The sequence below is a fragment of the Camelina sativa genome, chromosome 14, assembly GCF_000633955.1.
Source record: "Camelina sativa cultivar DH55 chromosome 14, Cs, whole genome shotgun sequence".
In the NCBI taxonomy this organism is placed as follows: domain Eukaryota; kingdom Viridiplantae; phylum Streptophyta; class Magnoliopsida; order Brassicales; family Brassicaceae; genus Camelina; species Camelina sativa.
In genome coordinates, this window is record NC_025698.1 from 13,768,293 (window position 1) to 13,791,922 (window position 23,630).

Consider the following 23,630-nt stretch of genomic DNA (forward strand, 5'->3'; position numbering starts at 1 on the left):
ACAGAAAGTTCACATCCAACTGTAAATGAAACACACAAGGTTAGATTCCTTAATATAAGTTTTTAGACAGGTTTGATGTATTTTTAGGAAAACCTTCCTAAATCACAGAAATGATGAATATCAAGAATTTTAAGGATGAACTCCCTCATTTTTCCTAGAATAAAGCTATCGTTACTTGCAAATGTCATTTTCATTTACTAATCTATGTATCTTTCTAGGAACTTGATCGGTCTATTGGAAGTGATATATGTATGAGATATAATGATATAGAGATCTCAACGGCTGAAAAAGAAAAAGGATTTTATTCAGAGTATTTGGTTCCTGCTCCAGATCTTATTCCTATATCTATGGGGACTCGAGGGGATGATGATATATATGTGAACAGATATTTCAAGAACAAGGAAGAGTTGATGTTGAAGATGAGAAAGTGGGCACTTGAATGGAATTTTGAGTTCAGATCTCTATGGTCAAACAAAACGAGAGTTATTTTGGGATGTGTTGATGATAAATGCAGTTGGAAAATGCGTGCGACTAGGGTACTATCATCTGAATTCTTTGTGGTGAAGAAGTATTGTCATTAACACAATTGTGACACAACCCATAGGAATGCAAACCATAGACAAGCAACTGCAAATTTGCTTGGGAGTTTTTACTGCAGCAACTATAGAGAAAAGAAAGTTGGACTGAAACCAAAACAGATTATGGAGTTGGTCAGGAAAGATCATGGAGTATACATACCATACAAAAAAGCCTGGAGAGCAAAAGAGGAAGGTCAAAATTTGGTTAAAGGCACTGGTGAGGATAGTCATTTAAATTTAGCGAAATGGTTGTACATGGCAAGGGAAAAAAATCCAGGAACAATTGCTTACCTTGAGTTGGATCTTGTGGGGAAATTCAAATACGTGTTCATCGCATTTGGCTAGTCGATTAGAGGTTTTTCTTTAATGAGAAGAGTGATTGTTGTTGATGGTACATTCCTAAAAGGAAAGTATAAGGGAACTTTGCTAGTAGCTAGTGCACAAGATGGAGATTTTCACTTATATCCGATAGCATTTGCAATTGTTGATTCAGAAAATGATATTGCATGGAATTGGTTCTTTAGGTGTTTGCTCTCTATCATCCCTGATGCACCGAATTTGGTATTCATTTCTGACCGTGCTCAATCCATTGAAAAAGCAATTTTAGAATTGTATCCAGCATCCCATCATGGCATTTGCAGATTTCATCTCCTAAACAACATCAAAGTAAAGTTCAGGAGTAAAAGTTTCTTGCCTCTTTTCGAAGCAGCAGCTGATGCTTATACGTTTCAAGAATTTGAAGTTGTTTTTAGGGATATACAGAATTCTAATCCAAAACTGGCCAAATATTTAGAAGAGGCTGATTTGAAGAAGTGGGCCCGTTGTTCTGCACCATCTAACCGCTACAATATTATGACAACCAACATTGTTGAGTCCTTGAATTCCATGTAAAAGGATCCTCGAGAGCTGCCAGTGATTTCACTTCTTGAGACAATCAGGATAACCCTTACAACATGCTTTTATGAGCGACGGGAAAAAGCTTTCAAGCACAACAAGCGTGCTACACCAAATGTTACAAAGGAGATAGTATTAAGGTTCAATGATGCAATGAAACAAGATGTTTTTCAAGTGGATCAACATGAGTTTGAGGTTAAAGACGATAAGAATAAGTTTGTTGTTCACCTAAAGAACAAGACTTGTACATGCTGCGTCGTTGACATTGATAGAATTCCTTGCATTCACGCCATTGAGGCTGCAAAGCGTACAAACATGGATGAATACAAACTGGTTGATCATTTCTATTTGACAGATATATGGGCTAAAGCATATGCTGAGAACATTCATCCGAGTGGAGATGTAAAGAGTTGGGTATTTCCAGATTCTTTAGCTATATTCTTCTGTGCACCACCACAAATTAGGATTAAGAGTGGGAGATCGCCAAAAAAGAGAAAGAGATCAGTTGGAGAGTTTGGTGTACCATGTTCTAAATCCCAAAGACATAAGTGCAGCGGATATAGTAGAGAAAGACATAATAAAAGTACTTGTAGATTTCCAATATAATGATTTTTATGCATTTGATTTTTTTCAATTGTTACTAGATTTATTCAGAAACACTCTAGGTACATTTTTCAATGAGTCATTTTTTAAAAACATTTTACGATAGTGTATGATAAAAAGAAAAACTGTATAAATGTAATCTTATTTTTGATCATTAATTCTTTGCGGAAAACTAGAATTTAAATAATTTGTATAAATATTTTGGTTTTATAGAAAAAGGTTTATTTCATCACATCATTCATTATACTAATTAAAACATACATACATTTTTTTTTAAACATACATACTATTCCATATTTTAAAAACTTTTCTCAATGAACAATTTTAATCTTATACAGTCTTCTACCGTTCACATCTGAAAATTTTAATTTCATTCCATTCAATTAAATAAATGCTTAAATATAATCATTTCTATTTCAATACCATTGTTTCCTCTAAGGCTCTCTGATCACACTCACGGCTCAGTGGCTCACCGTAACACCGACCCTATGTCTGTTCAAATAAGTTCACTGGACAGTAGAGAGGAGTCCCATCCACAGCTTAAATTTTTAAGAACACTCTAAACCTATAATCAAATAATGTAGTAAGAGAGTGTCAGCGTAATGAAGTAATGAACACTGAGAAAATGTAGCAAAAGGTGTGGAAGAAAACATGCAAAACACACCCATCACTTAAAACCACTCTTGGTGAGTCACCATATACGCACCGCTCTCTCTCTCTTTCTCTCTCTACTGGCGCGCCCATGCTTAACCCACCACCTTTGTATTTGTACATTGTATATAAATAGTGATGTGTGTTTATTATTATTATTCAATCACAAATCCTTTTACTTACTTTCTCAGAAATTCTAACTATAAAAAAAAATTGGGTCACTATAAGCAGCCATCATGGCTAGAGTGATGCTATGGTTTCTTGTTTCCTTGTATCTATGCCTCATCGGCCATATGATTAGCGAAGCTGCAAGAGAAGGTGCCTCCATGAGGAATGACGCACACTCCAGTGAGATAGGAAGAGAAAGTGCGCTCATGAGGAATGATGCACACTCCAGTGAGAAAGGAAAGAAGAGTGTCCGACACGTATCCGGATTTAAGGGTGAGCTCACAGCTGGTGGTTATGGAGGGGGAGGCCCAGGCTACGGTGGTGGATACGGGCCAGGTGGTGGTGGTGGTGGTGTTGTGATCGGTGGTGGATTTGGCGGTGGTACTGGGTATGGGTCCGGTGGTGGTTTAGGTTGGGATGGAGGCAACGGAGGAGGCGGTCAGGGATACGGGTCAGGTGGTATCGGAGGTGGAGTCGTCATTGGCGGTGGAGGTGGTGGGTGTGGCGGTTCATGCGGTGGTGGCGGAGGAGGATATGGACACCACGGAGCCAGCATGAAGGAATCAGGCAAAAACTAGAAGAAAACACAACATGCAGCTTTCTTTAGGTCGTTTTAGGACGAAGAATAAGGATGTACTTTAGCATCTTGACCATGTTTAGGAGTTTGTAATGGCATCACTTTAAATGGAATAAAGAACCAAATAGGTTCTGCAAAAAATGAATTAGTCCTAAAAGTTTCTATCTATTCTCTTGGGTTCAAACATCCGAGCAGATTCTACTGTATAAGCGATACAATAGCGTCGATCTCACCATCTGAGGCTCTTTTTCCAGCACAGCAATCACATCCTTCACAGAGATTGACCGGACTTCTGTTAAACCCAGGTTCTTCCCAGATTTTGTGCCACCTACCAAAAAATTCGAATCAGCAATTAGGAGGAACACTAAACATAAAAAATAACCAGCAACAGAACTGAGATTTATTATTTCAGATCATAGAAACGGGCTTACCAATTTCACCAGAAAGTTTCTTGGAGTTTCTTCCTGGCCCTGTAGAGGATTTATTCCGACGTGCTTCTGCCATAAATTTCCATTTTGAAAACATATCATCTCCTCCAAAGGCTGCATGAACAGCAACATTTGCAGCCTTAGCTCTCCTCTCATCTGATTCCTTCTTTGCCTGACTTATTATGAAACCTCGTTTAGTATATGTATGTGCAAGTGCGCAGGTTTATGTAATTGGCTCAATTTTTACATACCTTCACTTGTCTGGAATGGTTGTCTTCTTTTTCAAAATCATTTTCTTCATTCTACATCAATGAAAATTATGAAACCTTAGCCTTCTTAAGACAACAGATATTGAGCTTCGGACACAAACCTTAGCCTTTTCTTCTCCACCATGTTTCTTTTCCCATTCCTCCTTCGCCTTCCGATTCATTTCATTAATTTCTTTCCGGATATCAGACGTGATAAAAGTCTGATGTCTACACTTCTCAGCATCAGTCCGCTGCATAAGCATATTTTAACTTCAGTAAGATTCAGACACAACAAGCATTAACCAGGCATGAGAAGAGAAAGTAGACTGACCTGCTTTGATATTCGTATTATATTCGACAATAGTCCCCGCATCCTTTCCTCCACGCACTGAATGCACAAAACTATGAGAAAAAAAAAGAAACAAGAAATCTAAATTGAAGGATAATAATTCCCAGCAGGTGTAGACATCTCACCAGAGACAAGCACCGCTCTACATCATGGTCTATATGCTTTAACCCACGTTTTGCCACTGTCATATATGAAAATATATATAAACTTCTTCTCCAAGTAAAGATCAAAGAAGCAGCTAAGAGATGGGTTGAAAAACCCAACTAATTTCTGTCAGCTTTCTCTGCAGTGGAATTTTCTGCAAAATCGTTTTTGCTTCCTCTTCAGGCACAACTCTTCGAGATGCTATAGCAACACGACTGTTTTTTTTAGGCCCAGAATCTAATAATTGTTTTTCCTCTTCCTGGAACAGATGCAGAAAATAATTTAGTTCATTCGTTTCTCTATATCCAGGTTTCGATTGAGAAGTGCAGCTACCAGAAAACATACCTGAAGATTGATGCCACTGACAGCAGTGACATCATTAAAATTTTCAATACTTCGATCTGAAGAAGGTCCACAAAGTTTTTGCTTCTTTCTGTACATTACCACATTTTATAAGACGTCAATATAATTACTATAAATTGCAAATAAATGAGGAGATTATCAAAAAGCAAACATTAAAAAGGAAGAGTAATCTATGGGCGCTGTAAATACTTCCTCTTTCACAAACCAGCCAGCTCTATTACCTTGATGGTGGCATCGACGAACCTAGTGCCTTAAGAGGTTTCTTCTGACCAACAGAAGGCATGACCGGTGTCTTCCTGACATTAGCTGCTGTGGGAATGGTCCCAGGTGAGGCAGGGAGATATACCTGACGAGTACACAAACAAATTTATAGTGAGATAAAAGTTCAAAGCCAAAACAGGGACAAACAGAAGCCAGAGTGGTCCAAAATATAAGCACCACAAAACCAATGCAACATCGGTTGAAGAGAAATCAACCAAATTTCATTTGGATCTGTCTTCTAAGAGTATAATTTTATAAGTTACCATCGTGCTAGAGCCCAGCTGTGTTGTCATTGAAGGAGAAACAGAGCTTGCAGAGGTGGTAGATGTGGATAAAACCATCTTAGAAGACTGCTTCTCCACGTCCTCATTTGAACTAATTGGAATAGCATTTTTCTGTTCCAGTGGAACATTAGTTACGCCTTGCTTCACCAATGTTAGAGGCTTCTGTGCCTGGTCAAAACTTTGATCACTCGATATCTGCTTCACATGGACTACTGATGAAGAAGGGCCCACTGTCTGGTCCTTGGTGGCTGATTCTTGCAAAGGAGCAATATATAGATTGAGGGATGAGTTGTTTTGGAAGTTGGATACAGGGCCATCCTGAACCCTGCTTGGACAATTTACAGAAGTTTGCCTCTCAAACTTGAGCACATTCGTCATGTTTATCGTATACTTGGTCGCCCCTTCAACACTGGCTGGTACCACATTCTGATTGTTAGCCATGTGCTGGAAATCAGGAAGTCTCGCTCTCGGCAATGAACCAGGAGAATTGAAATTTGTCGGTGGGTATGAATTAAGACTTTCATAGTTGGTATCCATATGAAAAGAACTAGATGGGAGCTGCACGTATTGCTCGGGATGCTTATTTAATGCCTGAATAGTAGCTGAACTGCTTAAGGTTTCTGAACTTGTAGAAGGCAGTTGGTTAACTTGAACTACATGAGGATCAGATTCTTGAGCACTGATTTCTGCAGTTAAAGATTGAATCAGAAAGTTAATAAGATCTATGATAACTACAAAAGTAAATGGCTTCAGTTGAATAATTTATACCAGCAGATTTAGACACGTTGACATGGTTTGGGCGTCCAGGTATTTTGATCCCCATATTTCCCTAATGACATATATAGTTTTATCAGTGAGCCAAAATTCCAAGACAAAAAGTATTCAATACTGATTGATTATTATTGCAGCACTTTTCAAGTGAGATTGCTTTCTCAGCATACGTTCACATGCGACATGTTTCATTATGTTCCAAGTCTACTTTAGGGTGTACATAAATCTATCACTGAAACATAACAGACGCAATAGAAATCCAATTTATAGGGGTTCCTATCACTAATTGCACTTTACAGCAATGCTGATAAAATCTGGAAGTATAATTTAAAACCACTTAAACAGTACCCTGGAAGATGTTAGAGAAGTTCGGATGAAATGAGGCAACTAAGAACAGGAAACCCCTGACTAAACAAGCAACACAGAGATTTAAACAAATTTCATAACATCCATTGAACTGCTGAGAGATGAGGTATATTAGCTATAGGTATAATGGTCAAGGATCCCATTCTTGATGGCAAGAGGATTCAATGTTCTGGATATAACAATCTGAAGCACTATACATATCAAATTAATGATCAAAATTACACCAACCAATTTCCTTAACTCTTATATATGATAACAAATTAGTTTGCCACAAAAAAAAAAAACCTTTTAAACAGAAGTATATGCTCAAAAGGCTCTTAACTGAAGCGTCACCAGTTACCTATGTTAAGGCCAATGCTATGTGCTTACAAGCTAATTGTACATAAATATATTAACTAAACTCTACTTAGGGTCAATAATTGAAACTCATTGAAGTACTTATACTCATTGAAGAAAACTGAAAGAGTAGTACCTGTTGTAACTGATACTTTTCAATACTTCCATCTAAAGAAGTTCCACATAGTTTTTGCTTCTTTCTGTATATTAACAAATTCTATAAGACTTCAATATAATAATTGGAAATTGCAAATAAATGATAAGGAGATTATCAAAAAGTAAAGATGAAAAAGGAAGAGTAGTCTATGGACGCTATAAATAATTCCTCATTCACAAACAAGCCAGCTCTATTACCTTGATAGTGGCATCGAAGAACCTAGTGCCTCAAGAGGTTTCTTCTGACCAACAGACGGCATTTCCGGTGTCTTCATGACGTAAGCTACTGTGGGAATCGTCCCAGATGGCTGAGGGAGATATACCTGATGAGTATACACAAACAACTTAGATAGTCCATTTACTCTTCACAAACAGAAGCCAGGGTGGTCCAAAATATAAGCACCACAAAACCAATGCAACATCGGTTGAAGAGACATCAACCAAATTGCATTTGTATCTGTCTTTTGAGAGTATATAATTATAAGTTACCATCGTGCTGGATCCCAGATGTGTTGTCATTGGAGGATAAACAGAGCTTGCAGAGGTGTTAGATGTGGATAAAACCATTTTAGAAGACTGCTTCTCCAAGTCATCATTTGAACTATTTGGAATTGCATTGTTCTGTTCCAGTGGAACATTAGCCACGCCTTGCTTCACCAAAGAATGAGGCTTCTGTGCCTGGTCAAAACTTTGATCAACTGATTTCTGCTTCACATGGACCACCGATGAAGAAGGGCCAACTGTCTGGTCCTTGGTGACTGATTCTTGCAAAGGAGCAGAATATAGAGGCAGGGAAAAATTGTTCTGGAAGTTGGATACAGAGCCATCCTTAACCGTACTTGGACTATTTACAGAAGTTGGCCTCTCAAACTTGGGTACTTTCGTCATGTCTATCGTAGACTTGTTCGGTGCTTCAACACTGGCTGGTACCACATTCTGATTGTTAGCCATGTGCTGGAAATCAGGAAGTCTCGCTCTCGGCATTGAACCAGGAGGAGAACTGAAATTTGTCCCTGGGTATGAATTAAGACTTCCCGAGTTGGTATCCTTATGAGAAGAACTTGAATGAGTCTGCATGTATTGCTCGGGATGCTTATTTAATCCCTGCTCAGTAGCTGAACTGCTTAAGGTGCCTGAAACTGTAGAAGGCGGTTGGTTAAATTGAACTTCACTAGGAGCAGATTCTTGAGCACTGATTTCTGCAGTGAAAGATTAAATCAGGGATTCGTTTTGTATGCTACAAGGAAATCATAAGAGAAGATGAATAATAATTGCAAAAGTAAATGGCATCAGCTGAATAATTTATACCAGCAGGTTTAGACACTTTGTCATGGTTTCGGCGTTTGATCCCCATATTTCCCTGATAACATATATAGTTATCAGTGAGCCAATATTACATATATATATATATATATATATATCACTCGAAATCCTATCTATAGAGTTCTTATTATCACTAATTGCAGTTAGAGACAGCTAAATGAAATTCATTGCAGAAGTTATAAAATGCTAAGAAAATATGAATACCGGTTGTAGCTGATGCAGTTTGCTAATAACTGATCTGATCATCTGATCACCAACAGCAACCTTCAGATGTCGTATGAGCCTATCTGTTGTAATTTCTTTTCTCTGCAATCAAAGTATTGAGAGAGTCTTCCATCAGACTGCCAATTCATTCATATATGTAAACAAAAAAGCCTCACCTTGAGTTTACAATACAGGTTTTCAAATTGATTCTTTCTATCTTTGTTGAGGTCTGTTAAGATACGAAGCAAATCAGAAACTCGTGCTGGTATAAGACCATGTTCCACTCCACGAGCCTGTTGGCTACTCATCTTTGGTAGTTTCGTACACTGAGGATGATGTATTCCTGATTCGTTACCATTAGGATTGCTTATAGACTTCAGATCACTCAAGAAAATCAAAAGTTTCGCATATGAATTAGGGTTTTCAAAACCGAACCTTCGATATCTCGAATCAGAGCTTCCTGAAACATGTTCAATTCATCTTCGGAATGCTTANAAAAAAAAAAAAAAAAAAAAAAGCCTCACCTTGAGTTTACAATACAGGTTTTGAAAATGACTCTTTCTATCTTTGTTGAGGTCTGCTAAGATACGAAGCAAATCAGAAACTCGTGCTGGTGTAAGACCATGTTTCACCCCATGAGCCTGTTGGCTACTCATCTTTGGCAGTTTCGTACACTGAGGTTGATGTATTCCTGATTCATTCATTACCAATAGGATTGTTTATAGACTTCAGATCACTCAAGAAAATCAAAAAGTTTCGCATATGAATTAGGGTTTTCAAAACGAACCTTCGATATCTCGAATCAGAGCTTCCTGAAATAGGTTTATGTCATCTTCCGAATGCTTAGAGTCACCCTAACGACACATTTGAATGCGAAATTAAAGATGCTGCGAGCCATAGAGGCAAAGGCAGTACGGAGATGGAAAAGGAGAGTGGGGAATTCGAAATCTAACCTTGTCGTCTTCTTCTAGGAGCTTTACAATGGAGAGATCCATGGTGCCCCAATGTCAAAGAGCTCAAACGAAGAGGGAATTTTACAAAGGAAACGAATTTGTTGAATCCCCAAGATTTCCCTATTTGCGCAAAGTTTTTTTTTTATATAGTGGGAGGTGATGATGAGAAACACTGTGTCGTTTTCAGATTTTGGTAAAACACTGCGCGGCGTTTCCTTAAATTTCTCGTTAAGTGGGCTTTAATTATATGCTAGTGAAAGCCCAATGAATATATCGATAAAATTTGAAGCCCTATAAAATAATGGAGTTTTTGCTCAATTTATTTATCACTTGTTCATCTTAGCATATATTATTACTAAGTTACTAACACTTACAGAAAAAGATTGGAAGTCAAAAACACTTTTAGATGAAAAATTGTATTCTCGTAGATAATATTACACCAAATTAGATAATAGGTTACCTCCTATTATCTCACACATATTTGTTCTACACATAAGATTAGTCTTTTTAGTTATAGACTAAGAGATTAATCGCTAAGGATTTGAGTATTCATCCACTAGGAGATTAATCATACTTGTGGTGTGTTTGGACTTCTTATCTTAGTCATTTATCATTTACAAGATCAATGTTCTAATATTATTTGCAATAAGGGTTTCTTGATAATTAATCTTTTTTCTTTCTTCCAAGTATTCTTTGACTTTTCTCTGTTGTTTAAAAACTTCCACTTAACTTATCGTAAAAAAAAAAAACATCCGTAACATATTTTTTGTTCAAATTAAAACTACGTTAAACAGTGCTACCCGTCAAGAAAGGCTTTTCAAGACCAAAAATGTTAAGGTTTTTTGTAAAGGAAAATAAAAGTTATAAAGTTTTTTTGTTTTGTTTTGTAAGGTCAATCTTTAATCGGAGAACACCAAGGGTGTTCTAAGCCTAATTAAATTAGAAAAATAATGAACAGTGGGTTTAGAACAATTTTTTTGGTCTTGAATGAGAAATAATTTAAGCCCAGTTCTCATAGGACGTGGCTTCACGTGATTGGGCGAGATTTTTTGCAAAGAAAAAAAATATTTCATTTCTCTCATTCTGTTCGAAATCGTATCTAGGTTTTTTCTTTCTCTCCAAAACGGCGAAAGCTTCGTTGTCACCATTTTCGTCGGCTAAGGTTAGTATTTCGGCCATTAAAACACCAAAATCGAGAGCTCTTCTATGTAGAAATCGATCTTTGCATAGGTTTTCCGACAAATCCGTTTAAATTCTCTTCTTTTGTCGATTGATATGTCCGACGATTTGAAGGCGAAGTCGAAATTTTCTTCCTGAGCCTTTGTCTCCTCGTCTCCTTTGTCTGGCAAATCTCATCTCCGGCGATATAGACAAGGTAGTCCCGTCGTTTTCTCTGTCAGTCATTGTTTCTTGGATGTTCCATCGATTTAGGGTAAATCTGAAATCTGTGAATTAGGTTTGGGTTTAGTATCATGGTATAGGGTTTGTCTCTTCTGTCAATTAACGATTTTGATTAATCAATATAAGATTTTAGTGAGCTTATGTATGACTGAATTCCGAGTGTTGTATGTTATATTTGAAATCAACCTTAACACTGATGAACTTTAATTGATTTTGCTTTGTTTCAGAGGCTTGTAGGTGAGGTTAACCAGGACAAATTAAATCGGATAACCATCAACAAACCTGCATTTGCTCGAAACTAAAAGGTAAGTCCCAAGGTTGGTTTCCTGATTTGAGTGGTGTTGTGGTTTGTGTAGTAGTGTAAGTGTTAATTCACAGATTTTATTTGATTGTAGTGGCTTGTTAATTTTTGTTTGATTGTGGCTTGTTAAGTGTAGTAGTGTAATGAGTTTCTCAGAATTGTTTTGTAATGGTCTCGGATGTTTGATTAGGTTTATTTCTTGTAATTGAGTTGTTATGAATTTAGTGTCATTTAGTTTTGCTTTGTATGTCTCAACATCTAACCTTTTATCATCTGGTCATGTTCTCGTATTAAGTTGTGATTATAGTTTTGCTTTTTAGGTTTGAGTTGTCTTAAAACTTTAAAAACTGATTTGAAACTTTCAAACTTTTAAAACTTTATAAACTTTCGAAACTTTTAAAACTTTTGAAACTGAGTTGTCTTTGAAAGCTTTGAAACTTTTAAAACTTTATAATATGAATGTTTTAACAAAACTAGTTGAGTAGGTAATGAATAATTTGAATGTCTTGGTTTTCATTATATTAAAAACACTCAATGGCCTTTATTTACTTCTGATTTGACTGAAGTAGGTAATGGTTATTTAGAATTAAAAGTCTCTAACAACACCAAACTTTTGATTTAATGATCTTCTTAACTTCTCTATATTACATCCGACCCAAATACTCAATCTCTCATATCTTTTACTTCTATTCTATGATCCATCTTGTTTGCTTGTTTCTTCCAATCTCTAAGAACTTTCGAATAATATCTCTGCATAAGCTTCTTCCTTGTTTAATTTTGATTGCTATGGAATCAAACAATACTCCTAACAGTCAGTCTCAATCCTACTTTAGCCTTCTTAATTTCCCATATGACAGCTTTGCTCCCAATGTAAACATTGGTTCCTCTCAAATCCCTGCTTATAGTTCACAAACTAGTTCACAGCCGAGTCAACCTCCTAGTCAATCAGAAGAGACAGCAGAACAGCGTAGGGAGAGACGGATATGGTCCACACAAGATGACTTAGTCCTAATAAGCGGCTGGTTAAACACATCGAAGGATGCAATAGTTGGGAATGGCCAAAAGGCAGGGTCCTTTTGGATCCGTATAGGAGACTATTATGAAACAAGTAGTCATGTACGTGGTGGTGCTGAGCCTAGGCGCTCTGACCATTGTAGACAAAGATGGCAAAAAATCAGTAAGGAAGTGAGCAGATTCTGTGGAGCTTTTGCAGAGGCAGAGGGTGAGAAAGCTAGTGGCATGAACGATTTAGATATTTTGCAAAATGCTCACCAAATCTACAGTAAGCTTTACAAGAAGAAGTTTGGTTTGGAGTATGCTTGGAGTGTGCTACGCTATGAACAGAAATGGGCAAACCTGGAGGCTATGAACCCCACTCCAAAGACAACCAGCTCTAACAAAAGAAAAGCTGATGATGCTGCACCATCTACAGGTTCTGTCGTTGGTGAGCACGAGATCAGGCCTTCGGGCATAAAGGCAACGAAAAAAGTAAGGAACTCCAAAGGTAAAGAGAAGGCTGCACCATCTGCAGAGTTTAGTCACATGTGGGAGATAAAACAGAAGGATTTGGAGGGCATGAAAGAACTCCAAAAGATGTCCATTTTGACACTCTCATTGCCAAGAAAGAAACTCTAGACGAAGATGAAATAGCTCTAAAGAAGAAGCTAATGGCTGAACTGTTTTAACTTAGAAGAAATAGTAGATGATTTGTCCGCTGTAGTTTATGTTTGTTTTAACTATGTTTGTCCTATGTTTTTAATGAATCTCGGATGTTTGTTTTAACTATGCTTGTTCTCTATGTTTTTAATGAATCTCGGATGTTTGTTTTAACTATGCTTGTTCTCTATGTTTTTAATGAATCTCGGATGTTTGTTTTAACTATGCTTGTTCTCTATGTTTTTAATGAATCTCGGATGTTTGTTTTAACTATGCTTGTTCTCTATGTTTTTAATGAATCTCGGATGTTTGTTTTAACTATGCTTGTTCTCTATGTTTTTAATGAATCTCGGATGTTTGTTTTAACTATGCTTGTTCTCTATGTTTTTAATGAATCTCGGATGTTTGTTTTAACTATGCTTGTTCTCTATGTTTTTAATGAATCTCGGATGTTTGTTTTAACTATGCTTGTTCTCTATGTTTTTAATGAATCTCGGATGTTTGTTTCCATTGTTATATATTAGTTGGAAACTTATATATGTGTTTCGGTTTCAGGTTGAAGAAGTCATGGACTCTGCATACGACTATGGTATAAACAGCCCATTAGACTATAGTTCCGATTCAGAAGAGGAGGCTGAGACCTGTTACTATCCTCCGCAACCATCAACTGAGATTGGATTCACAAGTCTGTGGAGTCGTGAAGCTGAACCACTACCTGATTATGAGACACAACTGACCCAGCTCAAGGACCAACTGATCCAGCTCAAGGACCATCAAAACCAGTCAGATCAGAGGTTGGTGAATCTGGAGAGGCTTGTTACTGAGGTACGAGAGAAGAAACCATTCTTTCAAATGGCCCCTGAATTGGTAGTTGTTTTTTTCTTCGGTATGATGGTTATGGTAGTGGTACTTATCATGATTAGTAAGTAAATTTGTTTAGGCTTTATGTATGATTGTAAGCTTTTTGGTATGTACCCGGGATGGTGAACCCGTGAATTGTATGATTGTAGGCAGAGGCTAGTGAACCCGTGATCGGCTTGTTTGGATTTTAGTTTAGACTTGACTGGTATGTACCCGGGATGGTGAACCCGTGATCGGCTTGATTGTAAGCTTTGTTTAGGCTTGTTTGGATTTTAGTTTTAAAGTCAAATATTAACCGAGTCACAAGAGTTGATGTATCACAAACATTGATGTATCACAAGAGTTGATGATCCCTCTATATATATGAGAAGAGCACAAGGTTTTATTTCAACAAAAACAAACATTTGCTTCTCTCACCAAAAACAAACATTTCCTTGCTCACCAAAAACAAACATTTCTTTCTCTCACCAAAAACAAACATTTCCTTCTCTTGTTCATCTTATGGCATCTTCTTCCAACAATTTTCACTACCATTATGATCCAAATAATGATAGTTTTAACCAATTTTTTCAAGAGCAATTTAATAATCAATTTGAAGCTGCTGAAGAGGAAATTCCGGCAGAAAGGAATACACGTACATATATCGATAGAAAACGGGAAGATGGGCACGAACGTTTGTGGAACGATTATTTTAGTGATAATCCGACTTACCCGGAGAGGCAATTTCGCCGACGGTTTCGAATGAACAAGTCATTGTTCTTGCGTATTGTGAATCTTCTCAGTGAAGAAGTTCCATATTTTAAACCAAAAAAAANAGGTTTTATTTCATCAAAAACAAACATTTGCTTCTCTCACCAAAAACAATCATTTCCTTTCTCACCAAAAACAAACATTTCCTTCTCTCACCTAAAATAAACATTTCCTTCTCTTGTTCATCTTATGGCATCTTCTTCCAACAATTTTCACTACCATTATGATCCAAATAATGATAGTTTTAACCAATTTTTTCAAGAGCAATTTAATAATCAATTTGAAGCTGCTGAAGAGGAATTTCCGGCGGAAAGGAATACACATACATATATCGATAGAAAACGGGAAGATGGGCACGAACGTTTGTGGAACGATTATTTTAGTGATAATCCGACTTACCCGGAGAGGCAATTTCGCCGACGGTTTCGAATGAACAAGTCATTGTTCTTGCGTATTGTGAATCTTCTCAGTGAAGAAGTTCCATATTTTAAACCAAAAAAAAATGCAACCTTCCGGAATGGTTTATCACCGCTACAACAATGTACTGCAGCAATTCGACTATTACCATATGGGACTGGATCGGACTCGGTTGACGAATATATACGTCTTGCTGAATCGACTGCTCGTAAATGTTTGGAACATTTCGTCGTCGGAATAGTTGACTTGTTTGGCACTGAATACCTACGCCGATCCACACCAGAGGATCTTCAAAAGCTACTCTTTTATGGAGAACAGCGGGTTTTTCCCCGGGATTGTTGGAAGCATCGACTGTATGCATTGGAAGTAGAAAAATTGCCCAACCGCTTGGAAAAGAATGTATTCGCGAGGCACCGATAAACCAACAATTGTTTTGGAGGCGGTAGCTTCACAAGATCTCTGGATATGACACGCATTTTTTGGAGCTCCAGGTACTTGTAACGATTTAAATGTTCTTGATCAATCACCAATATTTAATGACATTATTTACGGTCGAGCTCCCGAAGTTACGTACTATGTTAACGGAAGTGAGTATAATTTGGCTTACTATCTGACGGATGGTATTTACCCCGAATGGGCAACATTTGTTAAATCCATCCCACAACCACAACACCCGAAACATCGTTTGTTTGCAAAACGTCAAGAAGGTGCACGAAAAGATGTTGAGCGTGCTTTTGGAGTCCTGCAATCTAGATTCGCCATGATTAAAAATCAATCTTTTTTATGGTCAAAGGGTAAAATTGCATATATTATGAGAGCATGTCTCATACTCCATAATATGATTGTCGAAGATGAACGAGATTCATACACATTCTATGACGAACAAGAATTCCAACAAGAAGATGGAACCGGAACTACTCCGGAACTTACGTTTTCAGTAAATATACCTTCAAATCTTGAACGTTTAGGTGATAGTCATACAATAATTCGTAATAGACAAGCACATCACAAATTAAAGGAAGATTTGGTTGAAAATATATAGAGTAAATTTAGACATTAAACTATGTATTAATTAAATAAAATGTTTGTATGTTTTAATTAATTAAGTAATATGTTTATTTGGTTTTTTTTTATTTTATTTACAATATTTTTTTGTTTCATAAAAATTTGGTATTGTATTTTGAATTTTAGTAAAAGTTTTTTTAAGTTTATAATTTAAATATTATTTTATAAAAATTTATAATTATAATATATTTAAAATTATTATATTATTAAATCTTATAATCTTAAACATGTTCTCCAAATAACTAACTTTTTAACAAAAAATCTAAACTAATAATCTTATATTATTTAGTAATATTTTTACTTCAATAACACCCAAAAATGTTATTTAGTAATATTTTTACTTCAATAACACCCAAAAATGTTCCCGATAAAGATGCCCTAATGTAGTCTTCCGTAAGAAAACTCGCATCTTTTATTTTCCATACAGCTTTCAAAATGTGACTCTGAGAATATGTGGATAGTAGTAGAAACTAGAAGGTTCTTGATTATGCTTATTGCTGTATATGAATATAAAAATTAGAAAACAGAGCCATAAACAGAATTNGTAAAATTGCATATATTATGAGAGCATGTCTCATACTCCATAATATGATTGTCGAAGATGAACGAGATTCATACACATTCTATGACGAACAAGAATTCCAACAAGAAGATGGAACCGGAACTACTCCGGAACTTACGTTTTCAGTAAATATACCTTCAAATCTTGAACGTTTAGGTGATAGTCATACAATAATTCGTAATAGACAAGCACATCACAAATTAAAGGAAGATTTGGTTGAAAATATATAGAGTAAATTTAGACATTAAACTATGTATTAATTAAATAAAATGTTTGTATGTTTTAATTAATTAAGTAATATGTTTATTTGGTTTTTTTTTATTTTATTTACAATATTTTTTTGTTTCATAAAAATTTGGTATTGTATTTTGAATTTTAGTAAAAGTTTTTTTAAGTTTATAATTTAAATATTATTTTATAAAAATTTATAATTATAATATATTTAAAATTATTATATTATTAAATCTTATAATCTTAAACATGTTCTCCAAATAACTAACTTTTTAACAAAAAATCTAAACTAATAATCTTATATTATTTAGTAATATTTTTACTTCAATAACACCCAAAAATGTTATTTAGTAATATTTTTACTTCAATAACACCCAAAAATGTTCCCGATAAAGATGCCCTAATGTAGTCTTCCGTAAGAAAACTCGCATCTTTTATTTTCCATACAGCTTTCAAAATGTGACTCTGAGAATATGTGGATAGTAGTAGAAACTAGAAGGTTCTTGATTATGCTTATTGCTGTATATGAATATAAAAATTAGAAAACAGAGCCATAAACAGAATTTGTAGTGGTATCACTTCATACTATTCAAATAAAACTCAACGCGTAATCGATTAATGGAATAATATGTGGTAAAAGAATCAAGTTGAATGAAAGAAGAACAAGAATTGGAATCGGTCAAAGTCCAAATTGGTATGTACAGTCAACAAATTCCTACACAACTCTCTCAACAGTGTATGTAACAAACGAACAAATCTTATCGTCTAAGTAATTTATATAATTTCCTCCTCAAAGCTGAAGTTTGACCGGGAAGTCAAACCGAGGCTTCTTGGCCGGCATAGGGCTCATCACTTCGTCCTCTCCGTTGACCGTCCAGAACTCCGGTATAGGAGGGATGTTGAGGTCAAACCCACGGTGGCTACTGCTGACGTGGCTGGTGGACCCTGCACCTTCAGAATTGGACACGCTACTACTGTTGTTGTTGGTGTTGTTGTTGTTTCCTTCGTAGTGGCACCGCTTGTGTCCGCCGAGAGCTTGACCGGAAGGAAAAGACTTGTTACAGATCGAGCAAACGTGTGATTTCCCACTTCCGGTAGTCACAGCGGATGTGGTTGTTGCCGACGAGGTTGACTGGTCATCTCCTCCTCCGCCGCCGGAGTGAGTTTGTGATAAGTTCTTTCTGTGGCTCGCCTTGTGACCACCGAGAGCTTGGTAAGACGAGAAAGTCTTGTCGCAGACGGTACACTTATAGCTTAACTTCTCCATCGTCTTCTCAGCCGCCGCCGGAAGAAGAGGAGGAGGTGGTTGATGATGTTTGCGATCTCCGTCACGAGCGAGAAGCATGAGGAAGAACGCTAGATACTCTTCCTCAGTGAGGTTCTGGTGGTGGAAATCGGATCTTGATCTCTTAGATCGCTTACCCTTGGTCCAGTGCTCAACTCCATGGAAGACTGAAGAGTCTTCGAAGAGTGGAGGAATCGGAGAAGCTAATCTTGGTGAAGTAAGAGCCTCGAGCGCCATTAAGTTAAAAGATTCTCTGAAGATATCTCTGTCTCTGGGATACTTAGTTTTGAAGGTTGCTTTTGTAAGATTGGTAGTGAATAAAAAATATGAGAGATTGTTGNAAAGAGTGTATACATATATAGTAGGTGGAGTGTGAAGAAGGAAGTTGCGTGACAAGTGGTGGGAAAGTGTGAAGAGTGAAGGTGGCGATTAGATAATTACTTCATTTATTATTTTTATTTTTTCTTTTTAAATATGCGGACCAAAGTTGTAATGAAAGTATCTAAATGTTTTTGTTTTACTTCGGGGTAAAGAGAGAAAAATAATTTGGGCACGTTTGGTTTGACCTAGTACACGTGTGCAAGTAGTGTGAGAGAGCAAAAGAAGAGGTCGGCTATGATGACTTTTTCCTTCAATTTTAGTGATGCCGCCTTACACAATATTCTAGAGTTTTTGTGGTTGTCATGGCTGATGATGGTACTCGTATGGTACACGTTTCGGTTTACTTTTAAGAAGATAGATAGTTATAACTACTAACTAGTTGACAAAAAAACNAAAAAAAAAAAAAAAAAAAAAAAAAAAAAAAAAAAAAAAAAAAAAAAAAAAAAAAAAAAAAAAAAAAAAAAAAAGCATCTTCGGAAATATCTTTACACAAGATTCATTTGAAAACGTGTTACATAAAAAAAATCAAGCCAAATAAAATTAGGTAAACTAAATTGTTCGATACGTAAAGTTGAGTTGCTACTTGCTAGTTCAGACTTGCTGTTTGTGTCTTTAAAAGTAAATGGTTCGACCTTTAGCTCGATCGTAGATTAAATTCTAACAGCCTTAAAGGTTAAGAATATTCGAATGATATTTGTTTTTGTTGGGTATGTGTATGATTAAAGACGAGAATAAGAATCTAAAATGCCGAAATGTAAACCGTTCAAAAGCTTTTGAACAGTATTTCATATTGAAAAAGGTGGAGGTAAGGACTAATGAGAGGTCTGAGACGGTAGCATGATTAGTAAAAAGACTATTTCAAGCTTCCACACAGTCCAATCCACCAACTTAATAATTTAATTAAATCGAAGGAACCAACATTGTTGGTAACTTGGTACTACTACACTAATTTATTACTAATATTATTTATATCTCTGTGTGACAGTGTAGATGTGGGAAACGAACTACATTTGACTAAAACAAAAAGCGACGACATTTGACTCTTCCTCATTTCTTCACGCGGCGCCCCTCTCTTCTTCTTCAACGCTCAAATAACCGTCCGGTTTACTTTTCTTAATTAATTGATTGACGCAAACAGTTAACCGGTAAACGGCATTTGTGTTGTCGTCGCTAACCTAAAAGTAGTATTTTATATATAATAGTCCGAAGATGATAAATTTAGATTGCAAAGGTATAAAACAGAGGACAATAATAGAGTAATGGACCAATCTTTTTATGTATTAAAGCAAAATCTATAATAGTTACAGCAAAAATCTCACATTTTTTGAATAACTTTTTAAAATGCGGTTTTTTTTTTATCATTTTACTAATTTTCTCAAGATGGATATAATCATTGAATAATTTATTTATCGATTTTTAAAATATATATAAAGTATGACATTATTTCGACTGGCTAAACATAAGTAGTCTAGATAAATTTGCGTTAAAAACTTTTTAATAATTAACGTAGATCTATAAGATAATTCCTCCACAAGTAAAAACCCACTACATCATAACTATTTGGTACAATGTTATTTTACTAACACTCTTCACTTTAAATCAATTAGTTCGATTTAAATTTATGAAAAAATCGTCCTAAACAATTACTAGCTAGATACGACTTATAAATTCTACTTTAGAAACATATTCCAATGTAATAATGTTTCGGTCTTTATTTATGTTCTGGATTTGATATAGCTGTTGCTAACCCTCTTTTTCTTATATGTCGTCAAGTTGTTGCTAACCAAAAAGTTGTATTTTTGAAAAGTCTCACAATTAAAGGAGTTTTTGTTAACACGTTATCCACATAACCTTGATCTTATATAACGCGTCAAGAAATATACATAATATAAAGCAATTTGGATATATCTGCTATAAATTCATAATATAAAGCAATTTGGATATATCTGCTATAAATTCTTTTGAGAGGCTGCTGTAATCATGATATCCAACAAAAATATACTGTATATGTTTATACACAGATAGCCATTTGTGGTTTAAAGAGCCTCGTCGTGGATTATATTCAGGTTCAAATAGAGTGCATAAGAGACACTTTGATATTATGTAAATGAAAACAAAGATGAGCTAGCTATATATGTGTATAAAGGAAAACATGAAACTTGTGTGAGGTGGCCATATGTGATGCAGAGANATAATCATTGAATAATTTATTTATCGATTTTTAAAATATATATAAAGTATGACATTATTTCGACTGGCTAAACATAAGTAGTCTAGATAAATTTGCGTTAAAAACTTTTTAATAATTAACGTAGATCTATAAGATAATTCCTCCACAAGTAAAAACCCACTACATCATAACTATTTGGTACAATGTTATTTTACTAACACTCTTCACTTTAAATCAATTAGTTCGATTTAAATTTATGAAAAAATCGTCCTAAACAATTACTAGCTAGATACGACTTATAAATTCTACTTTAGAAACATATTCCAATGTAATAATGTTTCGGTCTTTATTTATGTTCTGGATTTGATATAGCTGTTGCTAACCCTCTTTTTCTTATATGTCGTCAAGTTGTTGCTAACCAAAAAGTTGTATTTTTGAAAAGTCTCACAATTAAAGGAGTTTTTGTTAACACGTTATCCACATAACCTTGATCTTATATAACGCGTCAAGAAATATACATAATATAAAGCAATTTGGATATATCTGCTATAAATTCATAATATAAAGCAATTTGGATATATCTGCTATAAATTCTTTTGAGAGGCTGCTGTAATCATGATATCCAACAAAAATATACTGTATATGTTTATACACAGATAGCCATTTGTGGTTTAAAGAGCCTCGTCGTGGATTATATTCAGGTTCAAATAGAGTGCATAAGAGACACTTTGATATTATGTAAATGAAAACAAAGATGAGCTAGCTATATATGTGTATAAAGGAAAACATGAAACTTGTGTGAGGTGGCCATATGTGATGCAGAGAACCAAAAGATGTATAGTCGGCGTGTCATCATGCATGGGTCACGCATTGCCTTCTGGATAAAGCTCTTCTCTCTCACACCAAACCTCTTACCTTCTCACAAATAAAAAGTTCATTCAAAGACAAAACTCAAAAGTTACCTAGTTATCTTTTGGACCATTAATTCGACTTACGAGAAGTTGATATATATTAAAAGTACGGTGATTATGATATCAGCGTAATTCAAATTTATTTCTCCCCAGCTCCTGTAATATATTGTTTATGAAATTAGAAAGAATTTTGGTAAATTACTCATCTGTTCTAGAAGTATAACAAGAAAATATGTAATCTGAATGTGAAATTCGAGATTTGATTGATACATAATATATGTAGAGAGCCAAAATCTTGTAGTCTCTGTAAATTTTAAAGTTTAAAACGGAAGGTAGGTGTATGGAATTTAAACAGTACTCATATTATCATATGTATAAAATTAGGTCATTAGGAGAAATGAGGATTAGAATAATTTGTAAATCAAGTAGGGCCTTGGGGTTCGAGGACGAGTCGTTCTTCTTTGAGTTTGGGTTGGGTTAAAAAGGTTTGGGTCCATTCTGGTCCACTCTAAAAATTAAAACCTCTTCTCTTAAGAAAGTCTGTAAAATCTCTCCTCTGCGAGTCAAGTAACCTACGCAAATTGTTAAATTTGTGGATAAATCATAAAACGTTACGTACTTCTCACATGTTAAATTTTGGGGTTAACTATTATTATTAATCAAATGCATAACTTTGGCTAATAATTTGGCTCGATCTGCGATTAACTTTTCCTAATAATTGATAAGGAGTCATCTTTTTATCATAAAGTTTAACTTGGGACCAATAATAACTCGCCATCTAAGTTTCCTTGATGACTACTACTGAAATTAGCATTAATGTGCAGAATGATATATTTGCAATACATTACACTTAGAAGCATTCATTTGTTTTATTTTAGAGAACACAAGATGTTTTCCTTGACTTGCTCTGTGGCTCTCACATTGACACATTACCATTGTCTTCTCTTACATGACTTCTCAATTAAATTATAGAGGATGTATCATAATTAGGAGTAAATGATTATGTGATATATACATTATTATATTATTCCGGGATTTTCTTTTAGTCTGTCAAATAATTTAACAGAAACACACGAGATCGAGGATTTAAATTATTTGTGTACATATTCTGATATATATATACATAGTAAATTATTACTATGACCCCTATGGTTTAACGATAATGAAAACATAGGTTCCCTACCTTTTTTTCAATCATTTTGTTGTGTATAATGTAATGCCATTAACTTCAGCTGTGATGCAATCTATCCACAAGATTTATCCAAAGAGTTGGAAGTTATTACAAGTTATTGTTGGTCTCACATAAAACTCACACAAAAGCTGAATACTTCGATCCTTTATTTGATCGAGATTGCAGGCTTTAAATAGCCAAAGTAACAACAAGAGAAACGAAACTTACGGAAGCAAACTAAGAAACCGAAATACTTGGAAATACTTGGACTACTACTAACTACTCCTACAGACCAGGAGTTTATTAGAACTGAAACAAACAACCAAAGACTAATTCAAACCCAACAATGCCTCTCCTAAACTGAAAACAGTAAAATTCAGTTTATTCCAACTTGTGTTCGCAAACTCCCAGCTTCTCCCTCAGCTTGGCAAAGACTTCCAATCTCAAAGGCTTAGTTAGAATGTCTGCTACCTGATCATCTGTTCCGCAATGCTCTAGCTGAACAACTCCTTCCCTTGTAAGATCCCTTAAGAAATGAAACCGGACATCGATGTGTTTACTTCGACCATGGAGCACTGGGTTTTTTGATAACTTGATAGTCGAACTGTTATCACACAAAACCGTTGTGCTCCTTACTTGCTCTAGTCCAAACTCCTCCAGAATTCTTCTCATCCAAACACATTGACACGCGCAGAACGCAGCAGCCACAAACTCTGCTTCTGTTGTTGATAACGTCACCACTGGTTGTTTCTTGGATGCCCAAGCTACAGCTCCTCCACTCAAAATAAAAGCATACCCACTCGTACTCCTC

At 35.6% G+C, this 23,630-nt stretch overlaps 5 protein-coding genes across 6 annotated transcripts; 3 read left to right on the plus strand and 2 right to left on the minus strand.

Moving 5' to 3' along the window:
- LOC104743564 lies at nt 945-2,078 on the plus strand. The gene is made up of 2 exons (XM_010464630.1): nt 945-1,465; nt 1,517-2,078. The coding sequence occupies exons 1-2, from the start codon at nt 945-947 to the stop codon at nt 2,076-2,078; spliced, it is 1,083 nt and encodes a 360-aa protein (XP_010462932.1).
- On the plus strand, nt 2,897-3,492 carry LOC104741378 (acanthoscurrin-2-like). Its single transcript, XM_010462230.2, has one exon. The coding sequence runs from the start codon at nt 2,963-2,965 to the stop codon at nt 3,470-3,472; it is 510 nt and encodes a 169-aa protein (XP_010460532.1). The 5' UTR covers nt 2,897-2,962; the 3' UTR covers nt 3,473-3,492.
- LOC104741377 (transcription initiation factor TFIID subunit 4-like) lies at nt 3,470-9,755 on the minus strand. Of its 2 annotated transcripts, XM_010462228.2 has the most exons (19): nt 9,658-9,755; nt 9,492-9,558; nt 9,229-9,395; nt 8,705-8,806; nt 8,486-8,537; nt 7,667-8,376; nt 7,376-7,500; nt 7,158-7,221; nt 6,317-6,377; nt 5,528-6,234; nt 5,225-5,349; nt 4,986-5,073; nt 4,761-4,899; nt 4,622-4,677; nt 4,479-4,535; nt 4,270-4,398; nt 4,151-4,201; nt 3,903-4,071; nt 3,470-3,799 (listed from the first exon to the last, which is right to left on the minus strand). In XM_010462228.2, exons 1-19 carry the CDS (start codon nt 9,697-9,699, stop codon nt 3,651-3,653), a joined length of 3,060 nt encoding a protein of 1,019 aa, XP_010460530.1. In that variant the 5' UTR covers nt 9,700-9,755; the 3' UTR covers nt 3,470-3,650. The 2 variants fall into 2 exon arrangements, with proteins under 2 accessions (XP_010460530.1, XP_010460531.1); XM_010462229.1 differs by lacking the exons at nt 9,229-9,395; nt 9,492-9,558; nt 9,658-9,755 and adding exons at nt 8,881-9,047; nt 9,140-9,188.
- LOC104743565 (glutathione S-transferase T3-like) lies at nt 12,146-12,994 on the plus strand. Its single transcript, XM_010464631.1, has one exon. It carries the CDS (start codon nt 12,146-12,148, stop codon nt 12,992-12,994), a length of 849 nt encoding a protein of 282 aa, XP_010462933.1.
- LOC104741380 (zinc finger protein ZAT10-like) lies at nt 17,490-18,539 on the minus strand. Its single transcript, XM_010462231.2, has one exon. It carries the CDS (start codon nt 18,421-18,423, stop codon nt 17,692-17,694), a length of 732 nt encoding a protein of 243 aa, XP_010460533.1. The 5' UTR covers nt 18,424-18,539; the 3' UTR covers nt 17,490-17,691.